This window comes from Lineus longissimus, chromosome 4 (genome assembly GCF_910592395.1).
Source record: "Lineus longissimus chromosome 4, tnLinLong1.2, whole genome shotgun sequence".
NCBI classification, from domain to species: Eukaryota; Metazoa; Nemertea; class Pilidiophora; order Heteronemertea; family Lineidae; genus Lineus; species Lineus longissimus.
In genome coordinates, this window is record NC_088311.1 from 19,732,749 (window position 1) to 19,747,443 (window position 14,695).

The window sequence follows — 14,695 nt, forward strand, 5'->3', positions numbered from 1 at the left end:
CTAAAGGCATGGTACTTTTGAATTGCAAATATTTTCACCGAGAACCACCTCTGGTGAGCCGTTATGTCAATGAAAATGCCTCAGGTCATTAAGTTAGGGGTTGACCACAGGTACCAACATTCTGGCTAGAAGCAGGTTTTATCTCATAAAAGTGTCTTTGGTACACTGTATGTATAGTACCCCCAGGTATATGGCACGGCTTAACCTGCCGGCCATGAGGGAATTCCTTTATGGCCCAGTGGTTGGCGCGTTGGCCCCAGAGTGGAAGTTAAGCAACGTTGAGCGCGGTCAACCTTCGGATCGGTGACCGGCGCGTACAATACATCTGGCAGACCTTCCCACGCGATGCGAGCTCTGGATTTGTAGTTCGGTACTGAGACGCATGAAGCGCTAAGTAGGATCGCGGACGATCCATCTCTGTCCGAAAGGGGGAATGATGTATAGTACCCCCAGGTATATGGCACGGCTTAACCCGCGCGTACAATACACTGTACACTGTGAAGTTTAAATGAATTTTTCAGGGTTTTTTTTTGATTTTTCGATGTCTCCTCTGCTGGACCAGTACACATAGGGTAATTTGGCAATTAGTTACAGATCAACTCATATTTGAAGAACACCCACCAGCGTTAATTATTGAACTACATTTTTACACTTTTGAAGGGTTGGCAAGCAACGTGGTGAAATGCTGTCAAATTGTGAGTATCCAAATTGGGTGTAACCGGCAACACAGATTTTGATAAATTAGTCATGTAAGCTTTCGTATTTGGAAAACAATTATCGCAGTCACATAATTAGAATTTGAACAGAGGAACGCAAACAGTACGAACATTTCACAGTTTCGAATCATTATGGTGACTATCAAATGGCGAGGTGTCATAAAATGTTGATAATCTAATAGATTTGGCTTTGTTGCATTAAAGGAGTAGGCGAGTAATCACAGGTATTATTAATAAGCTGTCAGCTGCCCCTTCACCACCAAATTTAACAGAAAATGGGGAGAAATATTTGAAATTGGATGGAAACATGGGATGGGATTATCAGGCTTGCTGGATGTACATTCCGAGTGAGCCTACCCCCCCCCCCCCCCCCCCGGCAGTAATTATCATTGTGCAGATCGATACTTTGGCAATGTCATGATGATTTCGTGGATGACGCCATCTTTAAATTCTCAATTCCTGCGATAAACAACAAGAGTTAACTCACCTGTTGTGTGTTGAAATAATGATTTACACATTATTGTACTTCCTAAGAGTTAAAGGACAAATAGCTTACTAATGGAAGAGGAGAAGAGCAAATATTGAATCATCAATCCACCTACTCCTTTAAGATCAAATATTTATTCGTTTTCAACAAATTTAGGCAATATGGTCGAAATAATGAGAGGCTAATGATACATTTCAACTCATAACTGAATTGTTTCGGCCACCACTTGCATTTGTCATTATGTTTGTGGGATGAGAGGGATTTTGCAATGGATATAACAGTTTGAAATTGATGATTTCGGCCTGCGGAGGTTTTGGTCATTTTGTTTGTGGTCTGAAACGGAGGGTATATAGTCTTTCAGGTGTTTTCAAAATGGAAAATAAAAGGAGAATTCTGGGGACTTTGATGTTTTTGATTATCGTCCAGGATATGATACAAGCAGGTAAGTGATTGCTGTCCAACCCTATATCAACTGAGACTGAAGCGGTATTACCCTGTCAGAAAACCTTAACTAAGTCCGTCTCCATCTCCATCTTGTTTGGGAATTGGGATGAAACAGTGGAGGAGCCTCCGACTTGTGATCAGAAGGTCATGGGTTGGAGGCTCCGCACTCGTTACGTGTACCGGTACTTCCGACTGGCCTGAAATGGCCAAGTTTAGCAATTCTTGGGTTTCTAGAGGAAGATTTCTGGATAAGGCTGGCGAATGAATGTAAAGCACTTTGAGACAGTACAACTGTACAGCATATAGAGGAAGATTTCTGGATAAGGCTGGCGAATGAATGTAAAGCACTTTGAGACAGTACAACTGTACAGCATAAAAGTGCTAAATGAACTTACAAATTTTTTGGCAATTCTGTCATTTCAGGACAATCTGTGACCTGTTTTCAGTGCTCAGAGAGAAGTCCTCCCAGAAGCTCTGACTGGTCAAATAACAGAAAGTGTATCTCCCCTCAACCTGGAATCCCACTGGCCACCAGCACTTGTGATGGGAAATGCATCACCAAGTTATTAGCGGACGAAAGTAAGACACTGGCATATGTAAACCTGTTTATTTTTGTAGGCCTAAATTTTAGTGAAAATGTCCCTTTTCAGACTTCACTACCGTTAAATTCCATGTATGTATGAGTTTCCAATATCTTATTAGATCAGTGAATTTGAATTTGAATGACTGACTGACGAATCACGTCTCTCTCTAAAGTTTAAAATAGAGAGAACATTGTTCAATGGTAGAAAAAGGATTCGAAGGAGCAACTTATTTGCTGATTCATGGTTTTCCATGGCTGTCGTGTTCTTAGTTCAAGTTCCCCAGGAATGTCTTATAAAATCATTCTTTGAGAAAAGGATCTCATTTTCCCCTTCTTTCCCTTTTCCCCAGATGCGACATGCGGATCCTTCAGACTGACCCCGATTTCACCCTTTTTACGAGGTAAAAAAAAGAAATCTCTAATCCAATTTTTTCTGCTTTTCAGACATGAAACTTAGGATGGTAGAAAGAAGCTGTTCAGTGGAAAACACAGCCGACAAAATGGATGGAAAAGTTTATTACAAATCGGTTGACAGCAAACCGCTGGGTAACTTTGGCGCCACCAATCCACCACCATGGACATTACTTCATGTTTATTGTTCAGAGGATGGATGCAATTCGCTGATTGATTCAGATTTCTATATTGCTCTAAGGACATTGCTTGCATGCCTTAGTTCACCTCGTTCATGTTTTTTGCAGGTATTCTAACTTTAAAGGAAACCCCTCAACAAACATGCTTAATGAATTGGGGAGTTTTGAACGGCCTAGTCAAAACCCTAGGTCAGAGTATGCATCACTTTGTTTATGAATTATTAACTGTAGCATCTACGAAACTGTCTATTCTGCCCAACCATTGGTAGCTACAAGTGTCGATTAAATCAAAAACACATTAGGCTACTTCAAAAAAACCTTCAGGTTGAAAACCCAAAAATTTCTTTGAGCAGCTGTAGCACCACTCTCACACTTCTGGACGGATACTTTCAAACTTGGTCTCATTGAAAGCATTTACTCCCGCCTGTCCAAATAGAGTAAACTCAAGGTATTTCAGTTATGCCCTTGATCCCCAGGTGGCATTTTGTGCACAGTTGTTTCCAACCCCGAATCCTCTATGTTTTGAAGCTACATGTATGATCAGGTTGGGTTACTTTATCCCACCAGTTGCCACTACCTGTGCCACTAGGGTACATGAGCCCATCCACTTAATCTCTACCATTGAAGTGCTCATGCATATTGATCAACTTGGTCCCAGCCTGCAGCTGTGAACTTAATCAATGTGTTTTTGATTAAATCTATACTTGGTGGTAACCTCAGAAGGTCAGGAATTTGGGCTGTTTAGGTTATGGGATGAATTGCCAAACGGGATGTCTTGGGGATGTGTTCTTGAGACATGTGGCCTCATACCATGAAAATTAAGTTGTAAGATAAGACAATGATAGTAGGAGGAAACCGGAGGCCCCGAAGAAAACCTATGCTGTCAAAGATAGGGACCCTCTCTGTCACGTAAGTGCACCGCGACGGACTGGTTTAATTGAACCCGGGACCTAAGAGGTGGTAGGTGCTGATGTTTCAACTGCGCTATCCCGACACCCAAAACAATGATGTCATCAGTGTAATTCACAAAACATGTAATTTCTTTAGTAAATATTTTATATCATAATCCAAATTGCAAATTGCAAATGTGAAGTCAAATAGTTTGTAACATGTTTTTTACTAGAAAAACTAGCGTACTAGAAAAACTAGCGTGTCGATTTGAAAGTTATACAGTTATAGTACATGTAGCATGCTAGCCCTGTTATTTGGCTTGGCTGTGTTGGCCATGGACACTTTTTTCAAAATACATACAGTACCAAAAACATAATACTTTAAATTATTGTTTTTGATAGTATCAAGTATGGACTAATCTATACTTGATAGCATTCTAGTGACTAGTTAAAAGTACAAGTACGTGTAGTGTGCATGACAGTAGTTACATTGAGCTACAATACTGTGGCGGGTTCAAATTAACTCTCTTACAATCACGCATTTTTGTCTTTTGTACATGTTTCACAGTCTTATATTACATAATTTAACAATATGATATGCTTCTTCATTTCCTTTTCTCTCCTCTTTCAAATCCACATCATGAGTCGTCGGGAATGAATTCAATGCCAGAATCACATCATTTTCCTCAAGTTAAGAAGCAACTTTCCGCTGATTTTTGGAATCATTCTTGGATGTTTGGTCATTTTCTCCTGGGCGAGGATGAGCACCACTGGCAAAGGGCCATGTCTGGAAAAAAAAGATGACGGCTAATTTTGCTGATCGGGTCATGATGCAATATTCTATAGGTGGGCTGCAATGGCCCATAGTAATTCACGAGTACAGAAGAACCTCCCTATTAGGGACACCCTTGAGACTGACATATGGCTGTCCTGCATAGAACACTATCCTTGAATGCGTCTCCAGTTCATCTTGAATACAATCCCGGATTCTCCCGAGGATCGAACCCAGGCCCTACTGTGTGGTAAGTTAGCAGGCTATGAGGCTCCTTTGTGCCTCAAGTAATGCAGCTGAGCACCACTTCACAGGTCTCATTTGAGACTGTGTACAAATTACCAATCTCACTGATCCTCTGTTTCCTTTCGACTTTTGATAGATACGCCAAACACAGCCGAGGTTATCAAGAACATTACCTCCGGACACTACAGTTATGTGATCATATCAGCATAAATGAAACCATCACCTGAGCTATCAACATAACACTATAGATAAGCAAGTTTACTGTAAACTGTGAAATCTTCGTGATTCTAGAAGTCGGTGAATAGGATACTGTCCATTTTGAGAATCTGGGTTCCTTGCATAAATGTAATGGTGAATACATCAAAATTTCAGTTTTCTTTCAAATAAAGTTTGCGTTTCAACTGGCATTCCCTAAATTTGCGAAAATTAAACCTTCCCTTGAATTTCACAGTTTACAGGCAGATGGCCAGTACTGGTTACCTCATCCCGGTTTTTATGTTACGGGACTCCATCATGGCAGTGAAAGGCAATACTGAACAGGAGTGACATCTATCAATTTATAATATTGAGATCAGACTAATTACTTCCCCAGCGAGTATAGCATATTTGACTAGGATCCAGCCCAGTGCTGGTAACTTATACTGGAGCATGACGTGCCATGCACGTCATTCGCACCCGATGGGGACATTTGGCATGACGTTCTACGCACTTCACCTGGAGTGAACGGGTCAATGAGAACATAATGGAAGACTGAAGGGAACATGGCAGATTGTGACAGGATAGGAGTCATGTGGATCAACCACATATATGATTACTAAAACAAAATAGCTTACCAGATTTATAGGATGGACTTTAGAACTTGGCGCCGTCTTCTCGGCCTCCGCATTATCCTCTTGCAGTAGCTCCCTCAGGTGGCCAATGTAACTGGAGGCCAGGCGAAGGGTGTCCAACTTGGAAAGCTTAGTATCAGAGGGAACCCACGGCAAAGTTGTTTTCAGTTTCCCAAATGCTTTACTGAGGACCCTCATCCTTGCCCTCTCACGAGCGTTGGCAGCATTTCTCTGGATTGGGTCATCAGAGTCGGAACTATCCTCGTCGTTTCTCATTAACTTGCAGGGAGGGAGTGTTGGGGGAATTTCAGGGCTTTTTGCTTTCCGTTTTCGTGTCATGGTGTCAGCTTACGTTTCGTGTCGTGTTGCAGTACGTTCATGAGAGGTAGTCAACAGCACGATCTCTATTCTTGACTTCCTTTCTAGCAGAAATCTCGAGGAAACAACATGGTAACTAACCTTTGATTGTCAGCAAAAGAGCGGTTAATTTCTGTCCTAACAAGAGCTAAACTCCACTAACACAGTAAGTACATTTCATACCAGCAGCTACCAAATGTCCCTTGGCATGTTCTGAAGCTGTGTATATCATATAAACGGTCCAATCATTTGAAGACGAGTGCATAATGTCAATCTCAAATCCCAATCTCAGACAGGGGGAACTTCTCCAAAATGTGAAATGGACAAGTGAAATGAGTCAAGCGAGTCAAGGAAAACTAGTAGAACAACTTTTAACAAACTAATGAAAAATTAAATGAACCGAGGGAAAGTCCTTGTTACTGCCCCTAGTTCCCGAGCCCTGTCCTTCCTAGTCCTTTGACGAGTTCCAGTGAAATGAACACGTCTTAACAAGCCTTACATTCACGTCAATCGATACATTTCCATCGTTCAATTAACAAAAATATCCACTTTCTCATGTTACCAATTTGTACCTTCAGGCCTAGCAACTCTTAACCGGACTTGGCGGACGAATCTTTACAGGCAAAGGCCCCGACTAGCTCCAGAAGTGTAATATAATAACCTCCTGAATTCCAATGAAAATTATGTTTGGAGGTTTTTGCAAATTGTGCTCCAACTGAGCAACACGGGTTTCAACGTGTTTAAGTCCTGTATCCAGATTTGATGTAATAGAAATTTATCAGAAAGTTCACAATGTTATAGTTATTCTTAATCACAATGTCAAGACTTGACCATCATTGCAAGGAGTCTCTAGCACCCATCCTTTCAAGAATCAGAAATCGGAGAAAAGCAAAGCGTAGGACCAACATCCATTTCACAACTCCTTTGAAAGTGTTGCTGGTTTATTGGGCAGGGTCCAGTGGTCAGTCAATCAAGAATATCGCTACAAACTCTAATTTCACCGATGTAAGACTGGGTGATTAGTTACTACGAAAACGAAACAAGGTCAAGATGGAACATGACGTCATGACCCTTGGACAAATTATAATGTCACTAATCGAATTATCAACAGTTGAATGAATTCAAACGACCATGCATACTATATTTAGCTTGAAACAGATATATGGAACTGGTCTTAGATTGGTGAAACTAGAGTATGCGGAAATTTACCTGTAACAGTTATATCCAATGAAAATACATGTTTTGAAACAAACTTGGCAAGTTCCGCTGTGATCAACTTCCAACGTCCACGAGATCGGTTCACAATATTCAATTGCCAATTTGTGGTCGAATCTCTGTTTACAAACTCTTTCCAAGCCGTAGACATCTCAAGATAAGTTCATTAACGAAACATAAACGAAATCATTATCGAGGAAACACGTGTCAAGTTATCTGTTCGGTTATCAAGTAAATAAATAGGTTGATCAAAGAGGTGTTGATATCAACAAAAACCTCAACAATTTTGACGCTTCGAGGAAATATACAGCCAATTGTCGTTGCAAACCTACCACACTCGGTTTAACCTTTGGCAAACTTGGTCGAGTTGATTGGTCTTATAAAATGGAAAATTACCAAGATTTCATTTGAGTTTAGTCAGGAATTTGCAAAGGATAACTTGAAGATAGCAGAGAGGTTAAGAAATGGTCACTTAAGACGGCGTGAGACCTTTATCATATACAGGCACATCCTTTAAGACAGAGGAAAGGATAAAAAAAGCTCTTTCAATTCAAAATAAAATGCACACAACCGTTTTTGGCCAGAACCATTAATTTTAATTGATGCATAACAAGAGTTAATTGGTCTGCTGATTGATATCAGGTTTAAGATTACATGCCAGGTTCTGGGTGACTGGTGTTCTGGTCATTAATGGCACTATGTGAAAAAAGTACTTCTGATATTGTGAGAAGCCCTTGTTTATGATTAGTTTTTAAAACACTATGACCTGTATTGGTTATTGAATTGATTAGGATGCTTGATGTACAGTGGAACCTCTGTTAGCGGACACCTCTCTACTAAGGACAACCTCTCTATCAAGGACACTAGTTTTGGTCCCAAATTGGTTGTTTCCATTCAATTTGACCTCTCTAATCAGGACACTTCTCTATTAAGGACAGCACTTGTCAGTCCCGAGGGTGTCCTTAATAGAGAGGTTCTACTGTATTTGAAAAGTCAGCTATCATGTCACAACGACGTCACCTGTGCCTCTAGAACTTCAAGTCTTTTCAGGCGTTTCCCAGAAAGTTGCGTTTGAAGTTGCGTTTGAATAAGCACTCTGCAAGTCTCAATAAGGTGAGTCGCACTCCGGATGTTGCGTGAAATTGATATATTTGATTAATTTGATTAGCCTGGAGATGTAAGGTAGACCGGCAAATTATCAAGTTCACATTTCAAACGGGCATTTACTGATAGCTTAGCTTGTAAGTATGAGAAAATTTCAAATACTACAACGTGCCAAGGCTGATGAAAATACTATGGTCCATGAGAACCTAGGGATTGTTAAACTCATTCCAATGTTTTGTAGCATGATTTCTACTTGTGTGGCTAATATACACTGGCAGTGAAAGTGAAAACCATTGGCAGTGAATATAGTGTAACAAATGAATCTAGGTTATAAAGGTGTACCTTTTATTTCCTGTACCTTTATTTTCCGTACCTTTATTTCCGTACCTTTTTTTCCAGTACCTTTTTTACTGTCATTTGAATTCTCTCTTTTTCTATTCATAACTTTAACTTTATTTGTTGCGTAGGCATTGCATAGGCCTTAGAAATATGTATATCAAATTTCCAGTATACTGTTATGGTTTTCAAAAGTGAAAACACGGCTATCAAGATCATGATGATTGTAAAGATTCTACAATTAACATTCATCATAGAGCTGGACCCAATTAACAATGTGCCTGGCCAATTAGGTCTTAACAGACAAATTATTAGATTTAAGACCAAACACAAGCTATTTAGGGAAATTGGCGAGAATCTTAATGTGAAATGCCAGGTAGGATGCCAGGTGCGCCCCCCCCCCTTTCCCAAGATCCTGGATCCGCCCTAATAAGATACCACTCGAGTATTTTAAAATTTAAAAGAACATGAATGTACATGTAGTTATTACCAAAAAAAAACGTCAGCTCCCCTGTTGGGCAACTTCTTCCATGAATTTTCCTCAAATTCATTCCGTAACAAAATTGTCCGCAATGTATTCAACTATTTTAAGGCACCACCTTAGTCACAGAAGAAGATAAATGGTCAAGAAAAGATTAAGACATAGGCCGAGTCTGAACCAGTTGAAGAGAATAATATTCTAAAAAAAAATTGTGTACTTTTTGGCTCACCTGTGAGCCTTTACCATCACGCAGCGTCCGTCGTCGTCGTCCGTCATCGTTAGACATGGGTGGCACGTTTTGTTACCGCTAAAGCCACTGAACTGAAACTTAGTACACATGTACCCCTTGGTGACCACTACTCAGAGACCAAAACGCGGTCTCATATGTTTCACGGTTTGGCCACCAGGGGGCCAAAGGTAAAAAATGAAGAAATGCGTTTTCTCCCTTATTACTGGTCTGAAAAATTTGAAAAAAATATGGTTGGTACTTCTACTAATGGGACATCACATATCCTCCGGGTTTTTGATTTGACCTAATTTTCAAGGTAAGATAGGTCAAAGTTCGCCGACGGCACCGCTGTTAGTCAATGGTGGCACGTTTTGTAACCGCTGAGGCTATTGAACTCAAACTTGGTACATATATACCCTTGGGTGACCTTTACTCAGAGACTGAATCGTGGCGTCATACGATTTACGGTTTGGCCAATAGGGGGCCAAAGGTCAACAACTGATTACCACACCAAATTAGACCTTGTATTTACAAATGCACATCATGTGCACCATACAGGGATCATTGACAATTGCTGGTCTGACCATAAAATGATATATACAGCTTTACCAATGTCAGAATCACTGACTCCATAGCCTCCCCTTCGACGGCTCTAGGAAAATTCGTCCCCGGATAATTCGTCCCCGGAAAACTCGTCCCCGGAAAATTCGTCCCCTAGGAAAATTCGTCCCCGAGGAAAATTCGTCCCTGGAAAATTCGTCCCCAGATAATTCGTCCCCGCGGATAATTCGTCCCTGGAAAATTCGTCCCTGAGGAAAATTCGTCCCCGAGGATAATTCGTCCCCGGAAAATTTAACAAAAGTTGAAAGTTTCTGACATTACTTTCTAGTAATAACTACTACCTACTCCTTTCGACTTTTCTCATTCAGTGTTATATCTCTATTTACTACCCTACTAGCTAGTTACCTACTCCACTTTTTTCAGTTGGTAGGCAGGCGAAATAATTTTTTTTTCTTCAAATAAGTATTTTTACTGGTCAGAATGAAGGAAAAGCTCTAAATTCTTCAATAAAATATTTTGCCTGCCTACCTTTACCTACTATAAAAATAGTGGGGTAGGTAACTAGCTAGTATGGTAGTAAAGAGAGATACACTGAATGAGAAAAATCGAAAGTAGTAGTTACCACAGTCCATTCGACAAGACTTAAGGGTCTTAGAAAGTAAAGTCAGAAACTTTCAACTTTGTAAAATTTTCTGGGGACGAATTTTTCTCGGGGACAAATTTTCCTAGGGGACGAATTATCCTCGGGGACGAATTATCCGGGGACGAATTTTCCTTGGGGACGAATTATCCTCGGGGACGAATTATCCGGGGACGAATTATCCGGGGACGAATTTTCCTAGGGGACGAATTATCCGGGGACGAATTTTCCTAGGGGACGAATTATCCGGGGACGAATTTTCCTTGGGGACGAATTATCCGGGGACGAATTTGCGGGGACGAATTTTCCGGGGACGAATTATCCGGGGACGAATTTTCCTGTAACCCCCTTCGACACAGGTGAGCACATGGTCCCTGGACCATTTCATTTACCTATTTATGCCATTTTGTGTACCTTTTTTTCTGGTAGCGCGTTTTCTTGTACCTTTATTTCCAGTACTTTTATTTCCTGTACTTTTATTTCCTGTACCTTTATTTCCGTACCTTTTTTCCTGTACCTTTTTTACCGTATACCGTAACGAATTCCCAGTTCCACCAGTTTTTCCACTGTTGATAGTTCACTGCTCTAGTTAATAGATTATTTATCATTGTCGTAATCAGTTAGTCAATGGTTTTCAGTTGTGCACAAGTATGCCTGTACAGGTCTTGGCCGACATATTTGATTTACACTTGACAATGCACTCTCTGCCAATCCAGGAAGCCTGGCCTATATATCAAGAGCTCCATTGAAACATTGGCAGACTGGTTTTAGAATAACATGTGCCACAATTAGGCCAGAGGCAGGATCATCGGAGAGTTTAGTCTATAGACAGGCCCACAGAGCTGGGAAGCTATAACCTAGGTTTGTATTTGACCGTCTTTACAGCGTATTAAGCCGAGAGCCTCTCTATAGCTGCTGCAGGTGGTGGCTTTCTGGAGGAGGGAGTGTGTGTGTGATTTGCACCGCAATACCAACGTAGCCAAAATTAGGCAGGGATTTCAGACTTTGGAACTGTTCAGGATGAGTAGAGGATTGTTCCGGGATTCGGCTGAAATTGTTTCTCAGGAATTTGGATAAAGCCTTTTTTATAAAGAGATATTGGGACCTCTACCACCTTTCCCCCTCACTATTTCATTTAAAGGTTTGATAGCTCTTAGTGATGAGTGGTATTATCTATTAGGCTTTTTTGTGTTTCATTTTTCAGAGAAATCATGGCTAGTTCCTCAAGTAAAAGACCATCCTCACCATTACCATCCACTTCTTCATTACGACCAGGAGTTGTGGAGACAAGTGCGGACAGCGCCATCACAACTGCGAGTGAAACTAATTACGAAAGTGAAATATCGCAAGCTCTGTCAAAAGTGCATGTAAGTGGCCCTGGCAAAACCGAAAAGGACCAAGATCAAGAAGACAGAAAGGACCTCTTTAATATAACTTGTGACACAAGTGCAACTGATTCACAGACAGATGACACTGATATTTCAAACTCATCTTTACCACGTGCGCTTGGCCCAGAGGTAAACCTTCAGGAGTACGATTTGTCCGAAAACGACAAGAAAGCTCTCGGTCTTGTGCAGCTTTCGTTTGACGACGCTCGCAAGTTAGAGGCGCAGACGGTTGGGCAGAGTCGCAATAGTCTGTGGGGCAAAAGCCGATTGAACAGGCTCACAGCCAGTAATTTTGGCCTGATCTGTAAGAGGAGAAGTTACACGGAGAAATTTGCAAAATCCGTCTTAACAGAGACGAAGGACTTGTCTCGTATTCCAGCAATCAAATATGGGCGGGAAAATGAAGCAAAGGCAATAGAGGTGTACCACAAGTATATGACAAAAGCCGGATACAGGATTAAAATATTGGAAAATGGTATTGTCGTGAATCCATCATTTCCCTGGCTCGGTGCCTCACCAGATGGGAAAATCCTTGATTCCAATGCCGGTTTTGGCCTCTTAGAAGTAAAATGTCCTGCATCATTCAAAGATGTTGATCCGCTTGAAGCATGCGCCAGTAAGAATTTCTATTGTGAATTGGTCGAGGGGAAACCAAGGTTGAAAAGAAAGCATTCGTATTTTTATCAAGTTCAAGGACAAATGGGTATTTGTGGTGCACTCTGGTGCGATTTTGTTGTTTATACGAAAAGGGGCATGATTATTTCTCGAATCGAATACGATGAAGACTTCTGGATGGAGATTATGAAGAAAATGACAATTTTCTACATGACGTCTTGCTTGCAATTGGTCTGCCACAACGATTCAACTTAAGTAAAATCAAGAAAACTTTTCTGCTTTTGCTTAATAATAGCATTCTCTTTAAAACAGAACAGTGTGAAACCAAATTACAGTAATCTGGGTTTTTTGGTTTCCCAACTTGATGTAATAGTATTATACAAGCTACAGCGGTGCTTCTAAAGTATTTCAAGAGGGTGTCCTAACTAAGGCATCCGGTAAGGAAGGTTCCACTATAGATTGTTGCACTTGATTGGGGATAATGTCACGAAGACGTTGCGTCACGTCACGTTACAGTAATGTAAAACCGTCAGGCAGACGTTACATATTGCTTCACGCTTCACTCCTCACGCCTCATGCTTCACGGTTCACTCGTGAACCGAAGAATTAACAAGGTATTTCAATGAGCCGTTACATAGGAAATGAAATGGCCAGGGCCATTGTGCTCACCTCATGTGGAGGAAAGATGGATAAAGAGCATGGTATTGTGTCATGTAGTGTTAGGTTTGATGTAGGTCCAAGCAATTACAATTTCCCCAAAATGGCCAATTTACAGTACATTCGACCTCTGTGACCTTGAAAAGTAGGTCAAATCAAAGAAGACCCGGGTGACACATTGAATGGTTGTTAGAATTAGATGTACCTATGATATAAAATTGGTGCCAATCGGGCAAGTCATTACTAGGAATAATGGCATTTTGAAGAATTTAGGATTTGGCCCCCTCCCTGGAGGCCAAACGGCAAATCAGATCGCACCAAACTTCGGTACCTGAGATCACCTGACCAAGGGGTACATGTGTACTTAATTTGTGATCAATAGTCATTGCAGTTAAGAAACGTGCCATAGTTACGGCCTGACAGCCAATTTACGCCATTTGACCTCTGTGACCTTGACAAGAAGGTCAAATTGAAAACCTGTGTGACATATACTGTATGGTGGTTAGATGTACCCATGATATCAAATTAGTGGCAATCGGGCAAGAAGATAAGGAATAATCACATTTTTAAGGTTTTTGGATTTTGCCCCCTGGTGGTCGAGTGGTGAATCACATTGGACCAAACTTCGGTCCCTGAGATCACCTGACTAAGGGGTAAATGTGTACCAAATTTGGTATCAATAGTCATTGCAGTTTAGAAACGTGCCATCGTTACATCCTAACGGCCAATTTACACCATTTGACCTCTGTGACCTTGAAAAGGAGGTCAAATCAAAAACCCGGAGGATATATGATGCACCTTTGCTAGAAGTACCTACCATATTTTTTTCAAAATTTCCCGACTACTATTAAGGGAGATATTGCATATTTTCACTTTTAACGTTTGGCCCCCTGGTGGCCAAACCATGAAACGAATCAGACCGAAACTTGGTCTCCAAGGTGTCATTACATAAGGGTACATGTCTACCAAGTTTCAACTCAATAGCTCTAACAGTTACGAAACGTGCCCTGCTAACGGACGACGGACGACGACGACGACGACGACGACGGACGACGGACGCCACGGTATGGGATAAGCTCACCTCTGCTAAGAGGTGAGCTAAAAATGAGGGCCTAAGTTGAAATGCCTTGGAAATTCTTCGGTTCACGAGTGAACCGTGAAGCATGAGGCGTGAGGAGTGAAGCGTGAAGCTCTATGTAACGTCTGCCTCAGAGCTGCAATCCATCGTGACGTGACGACGGCCAACACGATGTTATGTAAACGTTGTTCCCAATCGAGTGCATGAATGTATAGATGTCCACTGAAACGAAAGTTCTTCTTAGGATATCCTGTACCAAGAATTAATTATCAATTCTTGCCTGTACTAAGTAATATCAGCAGCAAATGCTAGTCTTTGTAAAGTCTCCAAGCAGTGCAATATAGAATCTCTTTGCCATTACAAATTTTTCAATTACATGAGCTCCCAGATGTGTGTGTTACAGGGCGAGTGAGGCATGTGACGATATCAGAATCAATAGACCAGTTCGTGATGGATCAGTTACCACAGAACCTACA

At 41.1% G+C, this 14,695-nt stretch overlaps 1 protein-coding gene across 3 annotated transcripts; it reads left to right on the forward strand.

The window, feature by feature from the left end:
• The first annotated feature begins 8,338 nt into the window (after positions 1-8,338).
• Positions 8,339-14,687, forward strand: LOC135486546 (uncharacterized). 3 transcript variants are annotated; one of them, XR_010446718.1, is made up of 3 exons: positions 8,339-8,371; positions 11,686-13,017; positions 14,354-14,687. XR_010446718.1 is itself a non-coding variant. In XM_064769405.1 (2 exons), exon 2 carries the CDS (start codon positions 11,693-11,695, stop codon positions 12,737-12,739), a length of 1,047 nt encoding a protein of 348 aa, XP_064625475.1. In that variant the 5' UTR covers positions 11,168-11,342; positions 11,686-11,692; the 3' UTR covers positions 12,740-13,365. The 3 variants fall into 3 exon arrangements, 1 of the variants encoding a protein (XP_064625475.1); XR_010446717.1 differs by lacking the exon at positions 8,339-8,371 and adding an exon at positions 11,168-11,342; XM_064769405.1 differs by lacking the exons at positions 8,339-8,371; positions 14,354-14,687 and adding an exon at positions 11,168-11,342 and having other exon boundaries at positions 11,686-13,365.
• Positions 14,688-14,695: the final 8 nt, after the last annotated feature.